We start from the raw sequence: 19,693 nt of genomic DNA on the forward strand, positions 1-19,693 counted from the left end.
GGACAAAGAAGCTCAAACGCTTTGTTCTTCTCCGTGTAGGCCCCGCCTCCACTCTTCCAAGTCCCGCCCCCGCAGCTGTCCGTTCCGGGCCACGCCCCCCGCGGGCACCTAGGCACGCGCCCTCTGTCACGTGCGCCCCAGCCTGGCCCGCGGAAGTGACGCAAGTCCCGCGCGCCGCCAGGATGGCCGGGCCATGGCGGCGGGCGCAGGGTATGTGCGGCTGTGGGGAGCTGCGAGGTGTTGGGCGCTTCGGCGGCCGCTGCTGGCCGTCACGGGGGGGCGGGTCCCCCCTGTGGCCCGAGCGTGGTTGCCCAGAGGCCGGCGGGCCTGCGACGCCTCGCCTCCCTGGGCGCTGTGGGGCCAAGGCCCCGCAGCCGCGGGCCACTGGCGGGGACTTTGGGAGGCGAACAACCGCGGCGGCGGCGGCTCATTCTCCGGCGGCGAGGATGCCTCCGAGGGCGGCGCGGAGGATGGGACCTCGGGCGTGGGGGGCAGCGCGGGCGGCGGGGAAGGCCCGGTCATTACGGCGCTGACACCCATGATGATCCCGGACGTGTTCCCGCACCTGCCACTCATCGCCGTTACACGCAACCCAGTGTTCCCGCGCTTTATCAAGATTGTCGAGGTAATGAGAGCCCCTGCCTTGGCCTCCGTTTCCCCGCGCCTGCAAGTAGCGGGTTGGACTGAGGGATCGCTTAGCACTCTTGCCTCACAGCTTTTTCCAGGCACGAAGCTTCTCAAAGGCTGGAGTTCGAGTCCTAGTCTTCTTACCATTAGTTTGGTCAGGAGACTCAGGAGGAAGGTGGCAGAAGGATGTTCTCAGGGGGTTATTCATTCAGCAGAGTGTTCTGAACTTGCTACCATGTAGCAGGCTGAGGATTCATCAGGGAACAAGACAGACACAGGCCCTCTGCCTAAGGAATTTATGTTCTAGTGGAAGAGACTGAACAGGATCTTTTCAGGCTGAGCCACAGGATAGGAGGAGGGCGGGCAGAATAGACCAGGATGATGAAATAAAGAGAAAGCAGCAGGAGTGCTAGGAACTTGAGTTTTTAGAGTAAGAAGAACCCAAATTCCTGGCTGCCTTCCCCACCCTGTCTTTGTCTCTCTTTCTTAACGATGTGGAAACGAGTTCACGGAGGAGAGCAGTTATCTGTTAACTGTCTGAGCAAGGTCATACAATGAGTCAGCCTTGGCATTCACCCTCCAGCCTCCCCCCTTACATGGGATCCCTTGGAAAGGGAAAGGACAATGCAGAGGGACAACATTCAGCCAGTGAGGAGGAGACAGAAGGAGGCCACTCCAGTTCCCCTCTTGCTCTGCTAATTGTGCCTGTATTGGCTGCCCTTCCAAGGTCTTTCCCTGGTACTAAGTGGAGGTTACTTGTAGGCCCTAGGGCCACACCCTGTGGGTTCATATCCTGGCTCTTCCACCCCTAGCCATAGAACCTTGGGCAGGCTGTTGTGGGTCTCCATTGTTTCATCTGTGAAATGGGCATAATCATAGTCCCTCGTTGAAACTGTTATAGGAGGTAAATGAGGTCATGTGTAAAAGACTTAGAACTGCCTGGTGCTTAACATACTTTCACGGTAAGCTGCTGCTGTTTGCTATGTGGTGCGCTTTTGACACTTCAGAAATGTGCCCTTGGAGGTCTTTTCTCCATCCTTGACCCCCATCTCCAGTAGTCCTCTCTACCCTCCCAGGCCTCTGGGGCCAGGACTGTTCACCAGGTATGGCTCCCTCAGCCCTGCAATGTGCAGATGCCCCTGGTCCCCAGGGCTCTGGCAGAGATGGGAGTCTTCCGAGGGGTTCTGTCTGCCCACCCGGAGCTAGCCAGGAGGGTTCCGTGAGCCGCTGCGGGCAGTATGAGACTGGCAGGCGGTATTCCTCGCTGTTACCTGGTGAATAAGGGAAAGGGCGCCTGCCGAAGAGAGGGGACAGGCGCTGAGATGCAGCGGCCAGCTGTTAGCAGGGGGAAACTGGGAACTTCCACGGGGCCCACTGAATGTTTCTGAAGCTGTTAGCAAAGCTCCAATTTCTCTTGATTTTTTTGTGGACACGGTATCTGGGTAACTTGCCCTAAAAGCTTCTCTCCTTATTAGTGGCCTCTGAGTAAAGACCAGTGACTCTTAACATAGAGTGGGTCGTATACACTCTTGAAGGGTGTCACGGACCTTTATCCCGGAAAGAGTACGTTTATAGTGTCAGGAGTTCCCATACCACATGGTAATGGAGTGAGTTAAAACACTGCTTCTCAGAGCATGATCCTGGACCAGCAGCAGCAGCAGCACCTGGGAGCTTGTTTGAAGTGCAGATTCTCAGGCCCACTCCAGCCTTCCTAAATAAGAAACTCCAGGGGTGGGGCCCAGCCATCAGTTTTAGGAAGTCCTCCAGGTAATTCAGAATCTTGCCAAAGTCTGAGGGCCATTCAGTTTAGTTGGGGTCTGGCTTGGGTCTTAGCACAGGCTTGAAGGAAATCATTTGAGCCCTAAGGATACCTGCGCTCCTCCCATCAGCTGTTTGCCGGGAAACATCATTAGCCCTCTGCCTGCCACTGACATGACAGGAGAATGTGCTGTGATCCTGGGGGCTTTGATGATCAACAAATAGGGTGTAGACGTGATTCAGGTATGCTTTCAGTGAAAACTGAGGGAGTTACCTGCCTGTGGGGTGTGTCACATTTGAATTATGCATATTTACTGTTGTCCTCCTAACAATAGAAGCAGGTGGCTTGGACTTTCAAGTCACGGCATTTCCCTGCAGAAACAGCTCTTGAAATTGGATGTTAAGTCAATTTCTTGGTTCTGGCCGTTTGTCTACTTGGAGTTTTCTTTAGGAAGAGGGAAAAATTAAGGAATGCAGCTCGTAAACGTTACCCCCACTCCATTCTCCACATACCAGTCTTTTTTCTTTTTTTTTGGTTCTGGGTTTCCTGGAGCGCGTTGGTTAGTCCTGGATCAGATTAGCATATCTGCCTGAGAGTAATAGGGAAAACGCTAGAGCTGCTGTCAAAATGTCGGCTAGAAAACCTGCCCTGCGTTTCACTTTGGGGTCATTGTCATGCTAGGTTAAAAATAAGAAGTTGGTTGAGCTGCTAAGAAGGAAAGTCCGTCTTGCCCAGCCGTATGCCGGTGTCTTTCTAAAGAAAGATGACAAGTAAGTGTAATTTTTCCTTCCCTCCTTTGTTGAAGGCGCCCTGCAGGGTGACTCACTGCCAGTGCTGCTCCGTAGAGTAGCCTGGGCCTCTGACCCTTGACTTGAAAGAAACCCAGTAAAACCTCCAGGGGGCAAGGCCAAGAGCTGAGTATCCCTTTGTAGTCTGGACTGAAGACTCAAGGGCCCTGTGTATGGTCAGGATGGGGGGAGATTAGCCTTGAGATTAACCTCAGTGTTGGGCCAGGGTGGGGCTGCTTCAGAGCAGAGCTAGGCGGGCAGGTGTGGAGGCTTTGGGTACATCCACCTCCACCCCAGGTAGGAGTTAGTTCCACTTGCAAGTTTGAAGGTGCGTCTTAGGCCCCGTCAGAGGAGGTATGGAAGGGAATCCAGATCCCACCTGGGCTCTGCCCTCGGGGCCAGCTTAACCCAGAGTGTCTGGCCCACCTGTGTGGGGACCACCAGGCACCTCTGCTCCAGAGCACCTGTGGGAGTGAGTGAGTGTGGAAGTCAAGGCTGGGAGGGGTGTTTCTCTTCTCTCCCTCTTATTACAAGTGAGTCGGCCCCGTGCCCACTTCCTTTGTGTCCCCACCCTCAGCGACGAGTCCGACGTGGTCGAGAGCCTGGATGAGATCTACCACATGGGGACGTTTGTCCAGATCCATGAGATGCAGGACCTTGGGGACAAGCTGCGCATGATTGTCATGGGACACAGAAGGTGCGGGAGCCCGAGGGTGCGGGGCGGGGCAGGGCCAGGAGAGCAATGCCCCAGGTGCCACCAGCCGCCCTTTTCCTCACTGCAGCGAGCAGGCCAGAGCTGGAGGCGGATCCCGCTTCTCAGAGCCCGAGTCAAAGTGGCAGTTGGGATCAGTGAGGAGCCAATTCTGATGCTCCAAAAAGCACCACAAAACAAAACAGCAAGTTGCCTCATAGCCCATGTCTAGGTGTCAGGCAGGCCTTCCCCCAGGTGCCTGCATCTGTGTCTCCATTAAGCCTAGCAATTGGCGGTTTGTCGCTTAGCCAGACACATTTCCTCGCGGGTCGTGCTAGTTTCTGCCTCCGTTCTGCCAAAGGGCTACATACAACGTTTGTAAGCCTGGTCCAACCCCTGTACTGCTGCTATTCATTAAGAAAAATATGACATCAACTGGGTTGAAGCTAGAAGAAATGAACCAGCTTTTCACGTGTGTTCCGAGGAACAGTGGCCTCCCAAGACACTTGTCAAAGCCGTCCTGTGATCACATACATGTGGGAATCGTCACATTTCAGAGTCACAAGCAGTAACGTAGTAAATATTCTGACAAGCCTCTTGTAGAAGATGCTCGCTGGCATTTGCTGATTCTAGAGCCCTCCATCCTTTTTTCTGACAGCTTTTTTCTGTGTCAGCCGGCAGCCCCGCCTCCTACTAGGACACCTAGGGTGGGGGGTGGTCTATGAGGGCACTGGTTCTGTGGACCGTCCTGGTGGCGTTCCCACTGTACTGAGCCCCTGCGCCCATCCTCATCTGCTAGCAGTAGGATCTGTTTTAGAGAAGAGGCTGCTGCTTTGTCTCTTGGGAGGATTCATTGGTCAGAAGGAACAGAGTAAGTTGCAACCAAAATTCATACAGACAGTGGCAGCTACTCACTACTCTGCCATCCTGCGAGGTGCCTCAGAGTCCTGCTGACCCCTGAGGCCAGGTCGCCCCAGTGCTTTACCGAGTCCCCACCTCCTTTTCTCTATGCCTCTTGCCCCTGTCAGCCAAGCACTGAGCCCGGGTCCCAGTCAGTCTCAGGCCTGCTCTCTAAGGACAGTACTGTTATTAGTTATCCCTGTGAGGCAGAAGGGAGCCCACTTGTCCCCAAACACCTGGGGCCTGGTGTCTGCCAGGTGCTTGATTGTGATTGGAGGAGCAGGTGAGGGGCCCACCTTGGGGATCTGGCCCCCTGCATGGGGAGAACGTGAGCATGGAAATAGGTCACAGGCTGCATTCTGATGGTGGCAGGTGCTTTGGAGGGGAAATTGAAGATGGACAAGCTGGGGGCTGTGTGCACAGGCGGGGCTGGACTTCATTCACATGGAGTGGTCAGGGAAGGAGGTTCCTTTATTGCGAAGCTGAATGCCGTAAGGGAGCTTGAGGCCGAGGGAGGGGCAGACAGGGTCCCAGAACTCTTGATGGGCCCAGAGTGGCTGCCACGGGCTTCTTGGTTTGTGGAGGACGATGGGCGTTGGTGTGGGAAGTGGAATGGATGTCCCCAGGATGGGGGGGATGCTGGCCGTGGGTTCTGAGACGGCAGCTCCACTCCAGCCGGTGGCTGCAGGCGCCCTTTAGTCGGCAGCCCTGCGGAAGCCGCTGGCAGGACACCCTCCAGCCTCGATGGCTTCACCCCTTCCTTGTGGCCTTCAGGGTTCACATCAGCCGCCAGCTGGAGGTGGAGCCAGAGGATCCTGAGGGTGAGAACAAGCAGAAGCCCCACCGGAAGCCCAAGCGGAACAAGAAGGAGGCGGAGGAAGACGGGGGCACCAGGCAGCAGGTGGAGGTGGCGGTGGAGCCCGGCCCTGCCAGCGAGGTGCTCATGGTGGAGGTGGAGAACGTCGTCCATGAGGACTTCCAGGTCACTGAGGAGGTGAAGGTGAGTCTGGGGGCCCGGCGAGCGCCTTCCTCAGAAGTCCAGGCGGAGCTGGCGTCAGGGAGGTAAAGGGGCTGCGCCGGGGCCCCAGCTGCCAGGAGGGGGTCAGGGTTTGATGCCCGCGCCCCCTTCCTCTGGCCTGGCTCCTCCTCCCAGGCCCGGGGCTGAGGGGTGGACAGGGCACATTTACTGTGACTCGGGGCTTCAAGACAGGAAGGAAACAGCCTTCTGGCCACCTGGGTCCCAAGCCTAGGCTGGCCTACCTTTGTAGCACAGCAAGCTCGCTGTCGAGGGGGCATCTGAGGAAAGGCAGAGCCATTGGAAGGCTCCTCACATGAGCATGCCCTTGGTGCCATGGTCTCCCCATGGTGAACACCCCCCAGACGTGACTGGCAGCTTTTGTCTGAGCCTGCAGTGCTGTGTTGAGGACTCTGGGGCAGGCTCTGAGCCTGGTGGGGAGGAGTGTGGCGATCCATTGGTGATGTCCGGTGCAGCCCAGGCAGGGGGCCTGGCCAGCAGTCACAACCACGGGCCCCCAGGGCAGTGCCGTGCAGGAGAGCTCTGCATGGCTCTGGGTGTGCCCTGTGATTCTGCTCCCCCGGCCCCTGTGGCTGTTGAGCACTTGATGTACAGCTGACGCAGCTGAGGAGCACAACGCCTGGCTGTGTTTCATCTTAACTCACGGGAATGCGAGTAGTGCTGGTGGCTGCCGCCCGGGGCAGCACAGCTTTAGAGTCACCCTTAAGGCTCTTGTTTGGGGGGATACAGGTGGCAGAACACATAGATGCTATGGTGGCGGGGAGCCGGGCCGCTCGCGGTGTGCCTGTCCGTGTCCCTGCTCCTGCTGCAAAGGTCGTCCCAGGCAGTTCAGGGATGAACCCGGGAACCAGGTGATCACACTGAAGATCCCGGCAGTGGCGGCCATGTGCTTCCTGCCCATTGCTGCCCCGAGTGGAGCACGATGTGCCGGGAGCCGTGGCCTCTGGAAACCATGAGGTGTGGGATTTATGCCGCAGACTGCGCCCAATAATCCTGCCAGGAGTGTCGCCAGCCACACTGTTGTGGCAGTGAAGGCAGGAAGGGCAGCAGTCCCCATGGCATCCACACCGGCATTGGGGCTGCCTCGGAAGGGGGACTGGGGCGAGATTCAGGGGGTGCAGGCCAAGAGCCCTGGTGACCCACAGCTGAGGTGGGGAGGGGGGTGCCACTTGTGAGGACAGTGCTTAAAAGAAAGGAACAAAGCACCCCCTTCCCCTGCCCCCCAGATGGCTATTCTGAGACGGGAGGTTCAGAGTGGTCTGCCAAGACAGGGGTGGTTTAGTTTTTGCTCTCGGGTCCCAAGTCCCAGCCTGGTGAATTTGGGCTCCGCTCCTGGGCCTCTGAGGGCGTCCTTGGCCAGGCCGGGTGGGAGGGGCTCCCCGTGACCATTGCGGCCTCCCTGCTTGCCAGGCCCTGACTGCAGAGATTGTGAAGACCATCCGGGATATCATCGCCTTGAACCCCCTCTACAGGTGGGTCTGGGGCCCTCTGGCTCTTTCGCCGCTGGTTGTGTTGTCCTCATGGGAAACCTGGCGGGGCTCCAGGACTCCTGGCCCAGGCCTGTGTGTGGGGGGCCTGCTTCCTCCTAGCAGGGAGGCCCTGGGCCAGGAGGTTGGAGGAGACCGCTTGCTGGCCTCAGCTCTTGGTCTCCTCCCTGCTAACAGGGACCTGGATTTGGCCAGAGCCTTTGTGTCCTCAGCTGGGGTCGAGGGAGGGGATCTCCAGAGGGGTCGCAGTGCAGCGGCTTGTGTCTGGCATGGCAGCGTCTCCGTCCCTTGCAGAGAGTCTGTGCTGCAGATGATGCAGGCGGGCCACAGGGTGGTGGACAACCCCATCTACCTGAGCGACATGGGCGCTGCGCTGACCGGAGCCGAGTCCCACGAGCTGCAGGATGTCCTGGAGGAGACCAACGTGAGTGAGACTCGCGGGGTGTGGCTGTAGCAGCCATGTCCAGAAGTGGGCTGGGTCAGAGCCGGCCCCAGGCCCTGCTTCCTCCATTGCTCCCCACACCCTCGCCCCTCTGAACATCCTCTCACGTATTCCTTTCTCGGCAGATTCCAAAGCGGTTGTATAAGGCCTTGTCCCTCCTCAAGAAGGAGTTTGAGCTGAGCAAGCTGCAGCAGCGCCTGGGCCGGGAGGTGAGCCGGCTGGGGTCGGGCGGGGCCTCTGCCCCGAGGCTGCGCGCTCCTTGGGGCCTGGGAACCTCGGGTGAGACTTCAGACTGGGGCCCAAGGCCGAGCACAGGGTGAGAGGGCCCTGGACTGTCCTCTGTGAGGGAGCCCCAGGGAGATGCTGGAAATAGGGGAGCCGGCCCTGGAAAGGTTAGAAGCTGTTTCCCAAGACTCAGCTGTGAGAGGACCGTCTTCCCATCTTTGGGCAAACCGTGGTCCGCCCGGATAGTCAGTTACTACATTTTCCGGATTTAACTCACTTGTCTCACTTAGTTCTTACGTGAGGGGAAAAATTTGTATCATATCTTTCATCGGAAAATGTACACCTCGACTCTCGCACACGAGGACTGGGGTCAGCAGGACCCCAGGGGCGGGTGCTGGGGCTAACCCAGGGCCCTCGGCCTGTCCGTTAGAAGGGGGCTCGGCACCCCCAGACCGGCATGGGAGGCGCGCCGGCGCCAGGCTGCGCTTCCCCTCCCCCTCGTCGGAACCAGGGCTGAGGGGCAAGTGCTTCCCTGGCCCTGGGATGTGGTGTGGCTGCGAGGCCCATGCCTGGGAGGACTCGGGTTGGAGGTGGGGGAATTGGAGGCTGTGTGCCCTGGGTTTCTGTCTCCGTGTCCTGAAGCGGCAGCGGCGTCCCCAGCTCCGCATTGTCGCGTGTCCCTGCTGGTCTGACCGCGGCCTCGTGGCCCCGCAGGTGGAGGAGAAGATCAAGCAGACGCATCGCAAGTACCTCCTGCAGGAGCAGCTGAAGATCATCAAGAAGGAGCTGGGCCTGGAGAAGGATGACAAGGACGCCATTGAGGAGAAGTTCCGCGAGCGGCTGAAGGAGCTGGTGGTGCCCAAGCACGTCATGGACGTGGTGGACGAGGAGCTGAGCAAGCTGGGCCTGCTGGACAACCACTCCTCCGAGTTCAAGTGAGTGTGGCCCCGGTGTGAGGGGGTCCTCTCCCATCACCCCCATTTCACAGCTGAGCAAGTCGAGGCTTGGAGATGGTAAGTCTGTGACCAGGATCCCTGGACCAGTAGATGGGAACAGGGATATGGACTCAGGGACGTCTGGCTCCAAGCCAGAAGTGGGAGTCCCTGGAGCTGCTGCCCCAAGGCCAGCCCCTCCTTCGGCTTCTGTACCCTGGTCTCCCTCTGGCAGCTTTGAGAGTCAGCCAGCTATTGTCCTTCTTCCTGGTGGCCTGGCCTTGCCAGCTGCTCATGGCCTTCTGCACACTGGCTGGAAGTTGGTGGCGGCCCTGGGGTCAGGGCCCTGGGGGATGTTTTTGGCTATGGGACCAGGTGCTGCTCTCGGCAGCTCATGGGCTGGCCAGGGCTTGGGACGGCTCCTCAGGGGAAGACTTGAGTGGGCCTGCAGCCCCAGACCCTGAGTTCCCCCTGGGCTGCTGGACCAGGCCCCTCTCGGGCTCAGGACGTCTGGGGAGGGCTGTCTCTTTCTGCATGGACCCTGGAGAGGCTGGCTCCCCCAGGCAGTGTGGGCCTCTCTTCCAGAGATGCCCCAGCTTCTCTTTGTTGCTCAGCGAGTGAGCTTCCCAGGCTGGTGTCACAGGTGACCACAGACTTAGCGCCTTAAAACAACGTGGACCTGCCTTCCGGTCCGGAGGCCAAAGCCCTAACGTCCAGGTGTCGTGGGCAGGACTGGCTCCTCCTGGAGGCACTGGAGGTTTCCTCCCTCTTCCAACTCCCAGGAAACATTCCTCAGCTCACGGCCCTTCCTCCACTTCAGGGTGCTTCACTCCAGCCTCGGCCTCTGTCGTTTGTCTCCTCTGATCCTGACCTCCTTACGGGGATCCGCTTCTGTCCCTGGGTGCTCGGTGCCTAGTCTGGAGCTCACGCTCCTGGTCTCAGTTTGCCCACTTGCCCCGATCAGGTTGTCTCCCCGTCCTTACCCCTGGCCCCCCCAGTGCTGTCGGACCCTGAGTAGTCCCCACGGGCGCTGAGTCTCTGGGAAACAGGTCTAGCATTGGTGCCAGGGTGCAGGGACACTGCAGGGTTGGTTCACAGTAATAAATCGAGCCACGTGAGTTTTTGTTAGTTTCGCAGTATGTGTAAAAGTTATGTTCATACTGTATTGTAGTCTGTTAAGTAGTCTATTAAGCATTATGTCAAAAAAGAGCAAGATACTTGCTCTGATTAAAAAGTACTTTATTGCTGGGGGGAGGGTGTAGCTCAAGTGGTAGAGCGTGTGCTTAGCATGCCTGAGGTCCTGGGTTCAATCCCCAGTACCTTCTCTAAAAATAAATAAACCTAATTACCTACCCCTTCCCCCGCCCCACCCAAAAAAAGTACTTTATTACTAAAAAGTGACTGGACAACACAGGGTTACCAAAACCTTCAATGTGTGAAAAACACAGTGTTTCCTGAGAACAGCAGAACAGGGTGTGCCTGGACTGCAGGGGGCCTGGGCCGGGTTGGCTCCTCAAAGCGGTGACGCCTGGCTGCTCACTGGCTCTTGCCTGTCCCATGGCAGTGTTACCCGCAACTACCTGGACTGGCTGACATCCATCCCGTGGGGCAAGTGCAGCGATGAGAACCTGGACCTGGCCCGGGCGCAGGCGGTGCTGGAGGAGGACCACTACGGGATGGAGGACGTGAAGAAGCGCATCCTGGTGGGTGAGGCGCCACCGGCCGTCCCCTCCCTGGGCCCTGGGCCCTGGCCCACCTCCTGCGCTGGCTCAGTGCCCCCAGGGCAGGGGCCGGGAGGCCGAGGCTGCCTTGTCTGGATCTGTGTGTGGTGAGGGGGTGCCTCAGGGGACCCAGGATTGCCCCATGCTTGTGGGAGACCCAGAGAAGCCCCCTGGTGAATCTGCGGGCAAGGGAGGGGCTTGGCCAAGGCCGGGTTGGTGTGGGGGGTCAGCAGGGGCTGAGGAGGGGGATGGGTGGAGGGACCAGTGCTGGAGTGGCTCAGATGTCAGGGCTTCCCGTGTGAGGGGGATAAAAATTATGCTTGTGATAGGAGGAAACGAGGGCCGGGCGACTGGCTGAGGGCAGGTGGGGGGTGGGCTTTTGGAGAGAGAGGATGCTGTTGTCCAGGTGTAGGGAGTTACTGGATGAGCCTGGTGTTGGGGGTCACCTACAGTCAGTTGCCCACATCCTCCTGGCACCTGCTTGTCCTCTTGGTGCCACAGCTGTCCCTCTCTGTGGCAAATGACATCCAGTCAGCTCAGCCCCTCTGGGACAGGTCTCATCCCTTCTCACAGCCCCCGATGCCTAGGGGAAGGAGCCATGCCAGGCGGAGCCCCTTGCAGAGAGGGTGGCGAGTGTCTCACGGGAGCCCGCCTCTGCCCACAGGAGTTCATCGCTGTCAGCCAGCTCCGGGGCTCCACCCAGGGCAAGATCCTCTGCTTCTATGGCCCCCCGGGCGTGGGCAAGACCAGCATCGCCCGCTCCATCGCCCGTGCCCTGAACCGCGAGTACTTCCGCTTCAGTGTCGGGGGCATGACGGACGTGGCTGAGATCAAGGGGCACAGGTAGGCCTGGCCCTGCTCCCTTCGTGGCTCATCCTGGTCAGTCTTCCTTCCTCCTGGGTCTGTTCCTGCCCTGGTAGAGTGAGCGAGCACCAGACCCCACTCAAGCTGGAGTAAATAATAGAAAAGTCCAGGTGTCCCACTGACTTCAGGACTGGCTGAATCCAGGCGCTTAAACATTGGATCAAAATCTTGGCCTTTTGAGCACCAAGAGGACCTCTCAGCCGGGCTGTCAGCAGACGGCCCCATGGTTCCAGCTTATGTCCCACAGCTCAGCTCCCCCCAGCCCTGGCTGGAGTTCCGGGGCTGTGTGCCAGCCTCAGGACAGGGGACTGTGGACTAGAGTGGGAGGTGAGATGGCCTCAGCAAGGTTCTTCCCTCCTCGTCAGGCCCGAGCAGGGCCTGGCAACCCCCATGTCCAGGCTCTTAAAGCCATCTGGCCCGTGTGTGACGCCCTTCCATGGGGCAGTCGGGGATGTTGTGTTCCGAGGCTTCTGCCACACTGGCCTCCGCAGAGGGTGGTTCTCTGAACAACCTCGGTGAGACACAAGTGTAACAGGTACATGGTGTCTGTTCCGAGTTTGCCATGTGTCTCCATCCTACCGTGGTCAAAGATTTTTAACTATGTGAAAGTTACTTTTCTGGCTTTTTAGAAACACTGATGGTTCTGGTCACCCGGGGCTCATTGTCTGGAGCCACCCCACCCTCCGGGCGGGGTGAAAGCACTCCAGCCTGCTGCGGCCCTGCCACTCCTTGCTGTGCTGAGTCCCCAGGGAGGTGGCCAGTCTCACGACCCACCCCAGACCCACCCCAGTCCGGGGCCGGAGAGGAGTTTGGAGAAGGGAGCTGGAGCATGGTGGGGCCGGGAGGTCAGGAGTGGGGGGTGAAGCTGACGTAGCCTTGGGTGCGGGGTCACTGGGAGGCCTACAGGCTGGAACGGTGTGGGTGTGCCGGGGAGTTGCGGGGTTGGGGGCGGTGCAGGTTCTTGGCTCGGGCCCGCAGTCTGAGCTGGGAGGGGCGGCTGGGTGGAGCTGGAGGGGATACACAGAGGGAGGCAGGCAGGCCAGGTCCCCGGCCCCTGCTTCAGGGAGTGCTAGGGATCCGCAGACCACTCACCAGGGTGAGAAAGGGCCTTGACTGAGTTTCTAAACAAGCACAGGAAGTCTGTGAGGTCGGGGGGGTGGTGAGTCATCGGGGAAGGCAGGTGGGCGTCTGTGTGGACGTTGGTCTAGGATCCCAAGACAAGGACTAGGACAGGGAACTGCCTGCTGTGATGTCGGGGACAGCCAAGCCCACCTCTGCCCACAGCCCTCCAGGGCTCCCACCTCCCTCGGGGTAGAAGCCCACGTCCTCCCTGCAGTCCACAAGGCCCTGACCTCCAGCCATGTGGGCCTCATCGCTGCTCCTGTGACACGCCAGGTCTGGCCCTGCCCTGCCCTGGGGCTCCTGCGTGCGCACTGCGCCCTCCCCCCGGAGCGCCCTCCCCCCTGGAGCGCCCTCCCCCCAGAGCGCCACAGGGCTCCCTTTCACCTCCTCTGCTCAGGGCCTCCCGTTCAGCCACTGCCGCTCCCCCAAGCAAGGCGGCACTCCCCACCCCCGCTCCTGCTCTGCCTCGTGCCAAGTACGAAGTCATCCATACCTCGTCATTTCCTCGCCTGCCTGGTTTGCGGTTGGGCTGCTCTGCTGGGCCTCGGCTCACAGTGCGGGACTCCTGTCTGGTTGGTTCCCTGCGATTGCCCGGCAGGCCCCTGCGGCCGAGCTGGGGCAGAACAAACGGGCGCTCGGGAAACGCTCCTGAAAGAGCTTGTCCGCCGAGGCGGGCCCTGGGCCCGCGACCCTGAGCCTATGGGCTGAGGGGTTGGGGGCTTTCCTGCTGCTCCCAGCCCCTCTCCTCTTGGGTCGGGCAGTGTGGGCTGGGTTTCATGGTCTGGATAGGAGGTGCTGGCTAGGGGGATGGGTCCGAGAGAGACTCGGCTGTGAGTCTGTCCCCTGTGCCCTGAATCAGCTGGGGAGGATATCGACACCCCCAGCCCTTGGGACCACAAAGCCATCGGGGTGACTGAGTGCTCTGCGCACCTGCACTGCTTGGAAGCGTTCATCCTTTGCTGGGGCCACGCCATGTGCATCTCCGTATCTCCTGTGGTGGCCGAGGAGGGCATGTGGCCGGTGAAGGTCCTGAGCTCCGGGTAAGCTGGGCCGCGGCAGCCCTGGGCGGTGAGGCCCCAAGCGCCCAGTCGTGCCCTGTCCCGCAGGCGGACGTACGTGGGTGCCATGCCGGGGAAAGTCATCCAGTGCTTGAAGAAGACCAAGACTGAGAACCCCCTGGTGCTGATTGACGAGGTTCGTGGGGCGTGGAGATTGGGGTCCGAGGCCGGGCTTACGCCCTTCCCCCAGGTCCGACGTAGTCCTCTGGACGCTCTGAGCCCATGGCTCCAGGTGGCTCTGACCAGACGGAGTCTGTGTTCAAAGTGAAATCAAGGTCCCTGAGGTTTCGGTGGTCCCTGAGCCACGTGGGTGGGGCTGCAGCTGAGCTGTCTCTGGACACTGGGCCCTCCTGCCCTGGAGGACCCGGTGTCTGCCCACAGCCACGCCGTCGGGCCAGGACTCCCCTGCCCTGACCCCCATGCTGGTGGGGTCTGGGCCCAGCTGGTCTCCCGCTGGACTGCCTAGTGAGCCCACCTTCTGCGGCTCCTTCAGGTGGACAAGATTGGCCGGGGCTACCAGGGGGACCCCTCATCAGCGCTGCTCGAGCTGCTGGACCCTGAGCAGAATGCCAACTTCCTGGACCATTACCTGGATGTGCCCGTGGACTTGTCCAAGGTGTGTGTTGTGCCCAGGGGCTGGCCTGGCAGAGAGAGACGGGATGCCCCGTCCCCAGGAACCTCACTGTCGCCTCCCCCAGGTGCTGTTCATCTGCACTGCCAACATCACCGAGACCATCCCGGAGCCGCTGAGGGACCGGATGGAGATGATCAACGTGTCAGGCTACGTGGCCCAGGAGAAGCTCGCCATCGCAGAGGTGAGGCAGCCCAGCCCTGGGGTGGGGGTGCACCCCACTACCACTTGGGCTTAAGAAAGATCTGAGTACCCTCCAGGTGCCAGGCAGTTAACCAGAGCTAGGGGACAACCCGCAGTGACCCTGCCCTGGGGCGCCCATGCCAGGAGGGGACAGATGGGGGGAGGTGGTGGTGGTACTAGGGGAACAGGCCTGTTGTGAACTGTGTAGGTCATACCTCTGACACCGGGTGGGGGTTCCCCACACCAGCCAGCTCTCAGGCCAGTGTCCTGTTATTCAGTTCAGTTCTGAACGCTGACTACCCGGAAACAGCATCAGACCCACAGGTTCGGGCTCAGGCCACAGGGCTGCCCCGCTTTACATGCCAGCAGCAAGTCCCCAGCTGCTCTTACTTTAGACCACCCAGAATCATGGGTTCTCACAACCCCCTCCTCAGTTTGATAATTTGCCAGAACAGCCCACAGAACTCTGGGAAGCGGTTTACTTAACTGTTACGTTTATTATAAAAGATACAACTCGAGAACAGCTGAAAAAGAGGTGCAGGAGGCAAGGTGTGGGGAAGGCCCCGCTGCACGGGCTGATGGATGAAATCATCAATTGGTTATTGGTGGTGAGCCCAGTCTCCAGCCCCTCCCCCTCCCTGGGGGTGAGGGCACAGCTGAAGGTTCCGTCCGGCTCTCCCGCCCCCTGGTCGGTTCCTTTGACCACCAGGCCCCATCCAGCTGTGCTGATGCGTCCCCTTGTTGTTCCTGAAGTCCTTGGGTATTCCTGCAAGGGGCTTGTGAATAAGAAAAGATGCTCTCCTCGCCCCGTTGCTTAGGAAATCCCAGGGGTCTTAGGGGCTAGAGACCCATTTCCTATCTCTCCTTACATCCCCACGTCAGGGGCCATAGCACAAAAGCAGGACAGCCCTCCAGTGAGCTCGGTGTTGAAGGTGACAGCCCCGCCTTGGCTTTCAGGGCCCAGCACTGTCTCTGGATTGTGAGTTCACCTCCCATAGGAGAGTCCCCCTCAGTGCCCTGCTGCCTCGAGGTCGCACACCGCACCTGCCTCACACGTGGCACGCCGGGCCCTCCGCGGCACAAGGCCGGTGTCTCTGCTGGTTCACCTGGGGCTGTGGGTGCGGGAGTGAGGCCGCTGTCCATCTCCACCAGCCGTGGTCCTGGGAGGTGCGACTGCCTAACTGGGCGTTCCTGCGCTGAGGCTCTTACTTGAAAGCAGGCATTTCTCTGGGAGACACCCAGGGAGGGTCCTTCCCCTGGTGCCCGGTGTGTGGTGCTCTACTAGCCTGGAATCACTCATGGCAGAGCCAGACTTCTTTCCTGAGGGCTTGTGTCCCCAGCACAGCATTTTCTTTCTGGAAAGGGCTTGGGAGCATCTCATCCCCTGGAGCCCTTCACAGCCCTGTGACAGGCGCGGGCTCCCAGCCTGTGCATCCCGTTGGGGCAGGAGGTGAGGAAGAGGAGCTCTGGGCTGTGATGGTTGCAGGGGTGCTGGGGACTCCCCACCATGTCCTCTGTCACCAGCCTGGACACTGAACCGGCCGGAGGAGGGGCAGGCTTGGGGGCCTGGGTGCAGGGCTTCCTCCAACCCCTGAAGGGACAACAAGAGGAACACGAGGATGGTGGGACACATCTGTCCCACAGTCAGTGCTCAGAACTCTGTTCAGTGACTGTGGTGTGGTAGGAGTGGTGCTGGGCTGTGAGTGACTTTGGAGCCTCTGACCTGCTCCTCATCCCTGTCTGCTCTGGGCAGCAGTCACGTCGCCAGTCAGCTACGACACGCGCCCTCTGTCTGCATGAGATTGAGGAGGCCTTCCTGGAGGAAGAGGCATCTAAGGTTCCACCTGGAGTGGGGGCAGGAGGCAGATCTGGGCAGAGGGTATAGCCAGCAGGAGCAGAGGCCTGGAGTCTCAGGAGCACATGGAGGCGACAGGCTGGGCATCTGCAGGTCCCAGGCCCTCCATTCAGGGCCTGGCGCCCATGGGGCTCCTCCCTGGAGTCACTGCCACCCTCCCTCATGGCCTCCTGGCTCCACACCCTTCAGATCTTAGGTGTGGCCTCCTGGAGCAGGGGGCCTTCCCCTGACACCCCAGCTACACTGGACAACCCCAGGCTCCCCTGGGGACAGGGGCTCTGTGGGGCAGGCCTGGGGTCTACCTCGGTGATCTTAGGAAGGCTGGGCGGGGGCCACAGGAGAGGCGCCGGTTCTTGACCAAGGCCCTGGGGTCCTGACGGTGGCGCTCCTCCCCGCAGCGGTACCTGGTGCCTCAGGCCCGTGCCCAGTGTGGCCTGGACGAGAGCAAGGCCAAGCTGTCATCGGACGTGCTGACCCTTCTGATCAAGCAGTACTGCCGGGAGAGCGGCGTCCGCAACCTGCAGAAGCAGGTGGAGAAGGTGAGCCGGCCGGGGACCGGGGGAGGCGAGGAGTGAGTGTTAAATTGGGGCAGAGTTTCAGTTTGGGAAGATGAGAAGGCTCTGGCGGGGATGGTTGGACACCCAGCACGAATGCACTTACTGCCACTGCCGTTGAGCTGTACACTTAAAAGACGGTTAAGGTGGGATTTATGTCGTGTATTTTACCACAACTGTAAAAAACTAAAAAGGAGGTGAGCCCCCTCGCTGTCCCCCCAGGTGTTACGGAAGTCCGCCTACAAGATCGTCAGTGGCGAGGCCGAGTTCGTGGAGGTGACGCCCGAGAACCTACAGGACTTCGTGGGGAAGCCGGTGTTCACGGTGGAGCGCATGTACGACGTGACGCCGCCTGGCGTGGTCATGGGCCTGGCCTGGACCGCCATGGGTGAGTGGCCTGCGCCGGGAGGAAGCGTGGGGGTCCCCACACGGCCCTGTGCTTGCCTGTCCCTCTGGGAGAGGCGGGTGGACCAGAGCCTTAGCTGTGGGCTCCCTGCCGATGGGCAGTGTGCGTGATGATTGAGGGCGGGTGGGGCCATGAGGAGGCGGCAGTAGCTCCTCTGGAGCTTTGGGCAACACTGACAGGTGTGCCTGAAGGGGAGTCCTTACAGCATGGGAACTTGTCGCCCGAGGGGCTACCACCCAGCATGGGAGGACAGCCAGGGAGCTGCCAGGGTGGGAGATCAGAGAGGCGCTTCCTGCCCAGGTGACTGACTCAGCCCACCTCCACCAGGAGGCTGGGTCAGGGAGCTCCGGAGGGCCAGGGGTCTTTGGTAGCCAGGGACTCTCTCGGCTGGCAGGCGGGATTCTGTGGGTGCGCACAGGGCCCGGCTCTGAGTGGCACACCGCCTGCCTGGTCGGGCTGTACTGAAACTGCGCGCGGGGGAATGAGTTTGGTGTTGGCAGGCTCTGTGCTGTCAGGTACACAGGGAAGGCCAACCCACTGAGGTCCTTTTCACGTAACCCAGTCCCTGCAGCTGGAACCTCTGAAGGGGCTGTGTGGGCTGGGAGGTGTGAGGGCCGAGGAGGCGCGAGGCTGGACCAGCTGGGGAAGGAACAGTGACAAGTGTCCCCAAGCGCTGCCCAGCCATGAGGAGGGTGGCGGGAGCAGCTGTCCCGGAGTCAGGGGCGCCCCAGGGCTCAGTGGCACTACCCTCACTTCCCCAGGCGGCTCCACACTGTTTGTTGAGACATCCCTGAGGCGGCCTTGGGACAGAGGCAGCCACAGCAAGGAGGACAAGGATGGGAGCCTGGAGGTGACAGGCCAGCTGGGGGAGGTGATGAAGGAGAGCGCCCGCATCGCCTACACCTTCGCCAGGGCCTTCCTGATGCAGCGCGACCCCACCAATGAGTTCCTGGTGACATCACACATCCACCTGCATGTGCCTGAGGTGAGGCCGGCCCCACGCTTCCACCGGAGTCCCCAGTTTGGGGCAGTCTGCCCACCAGCCCCTTCTCCCCCCAGGGCGCCACCCCCAAGGATGGCCCGAGCGCCGGCTGCACCATCATCACGGCCCTGCTCTCCCTGGCAATGAACCGGTCGGTGCGGCAGAACCTGGCCATGACAGGCGAGGTCTCCCTCACGGGCAAGATCCTGCCGGTGGGCGGCATCAAGGAGAAGACCATTGCGGTGAGCGCCCGCCCAGCTTTCCAGCTCACAGGCAGGATGGGGACAGGGCCATCTGAGAGATGGGAAGTGAGGCCCAGCAGGCATGGGGCCTGGACCCAGGCTACCTGGCCAGGGGCAGGTTCAGCTGACTGCCAAGCTGCCCCTCCACTGTGGTTCTCAGGCTTTTTATGGCTTTGGAGAATCTCCACAGACAAGAGGCCCCACTCAGGCTTCTCACCTGACCAGCACTGAGAACTGTGGCTGCAGGAAGGAGGGCCCATAGTATCGCTGTGCACTTAACGAGGTTGGACTGCGGGGGATGTGGGAGGCAGGGCTGCCCTGCAGTCCCCCACTCCTCATGGTGACCTCCCCCCCAGGTTCTGTCCCTTACACACACTTCCTGCCTGCTGACCTCAAGTACCTGCAGGGGCTCAGCTTGGGGGGAACCTGTGACTGGGACAACCTTAGGCCCTTTGGGCCTCCATGCTTGCAAAGTTGAGAGGTTGAGGGAGTCACTGTGTGCTGTGTCCCTAGGCCAGTGACACACAGGAACCCCTGTCCAAGTGACAGGCTGAGGGGACTGCTGCAGAGAGGCCCCCCCAGGTAGGACAGGGGATGTGGCCAACCTCAGGTGCCAGACCGCTAAACGCAGTGCAGGGGATACTGCAATCAATCCAGGAAGCTACAGGTCTCTTTTCTGTAGCTTTCCACAAGAGGCCGGGTTCCTGCTCCCAGGTCCCAATCATCTGTTCCCAGCCCAGCCCTCTCCTTTCCTTCCACACTGAACTGTGGTCCCCACCCTCCCAGGCCAAGCGTGCGGGAGTGACATGCATCGTCCTGCCTGCCGAGAACAAGAAGGATTTCTATGACCTGGCCCCCTTCATCACCGAGGGCCTGGAGGTGCACTTCGTGGAGCACTACCGCGAGATCTTCGACATCGCCTTCCCCGAGGAGGCTGAGGCCCTGGCCGTGGAGCGGTGATGGCGGCCCTGGACACTGCTGGCACCGCTGGACCCAGCCTGGGCTGAATCTACTGGGGGCCGAGGCTCCAGGCAGCTGAGCCACAGGAAGCTCAGGAGAAGCCTGGAGTCCAAGACCTCAATTATGGCTTAATCACCCACTATTTAATTATGATTAAAAACCATTTCCAGTACTGCAGACTGGCTTCCTTCTGTGCCCACCACCATGCCCCTCACCAAGGTGCCCCTC

At 60.3% G+C, this 19,693-nt stretch overlaps 1 protein-coding gene and 1 long non-coding RNA gene across 2 annotated transcripts; one reads left to right on the forward strand and one right to left on the reverse strand.

Annotated features, from left to right (window-relative positions):
- Positions 1-167: 167 nt before the first annotated feature.
- On the forward strand, positions 168-19,637 carry LONP1 (lon peptidase 1, mitochondrial). The gene is given in 20 exon segments (XM_010966754.2): positions 168-287; positions 289-357; positions 359-625; positions 3,068-3,156; positions 3,752-3,871; positions 5,540-5,765; positions 7,212-7,273; positions 7,583-7,712; positions 7,856-7,939; positions 8,670-8,890; positions 10,452-10,590; positions 11,273-11,451; positions 13,701-13,788; positions 14,146-14,268; positions 14,351-14,467; positions 16,720-16,860; positions 17,098-17,263; positions 18,043-18,266; positions 18,341-18,505; positions 19,292-19,637. Coding segments are annotated over 20 exon segments (2,889 nt in total). The 5' UTR covers positions 168-182; the 3' UTR covers positions 19,466-19,637.
- On the reverse strand, positions 14,939-16,720 carry LOC141574680 (uncharacterized). The gene is made up of 2 exons (XR_012501669.1): positions 16,190-16,720; positions 14,939-16,057 (listed from the first exon to the last, which is right to left on the reverse strand). It is a non-coding gene; the product is annotated as an uncharacterized LOC141574680 (long non-coding RNA).
- Positions 19,638-19,693: the final 56 nt, after the last annotated feature.

Source organism: Camelus bactrianus, chromosome 22 (genome assembly GCF_048773025.1).
Source record: "Camelus bactrianus isolate YW-2024 breed Bactrian camel chromosome 22, ASM4877302v1, whole genome shotgun sequence".
Taxonomy (NCBI): domain Eukaryota; kingdom Metazoa; phylum Chordata; class Mammalia; order Artiodactyla; family Camelidae; genus Camelus; species Camelus bactrianus.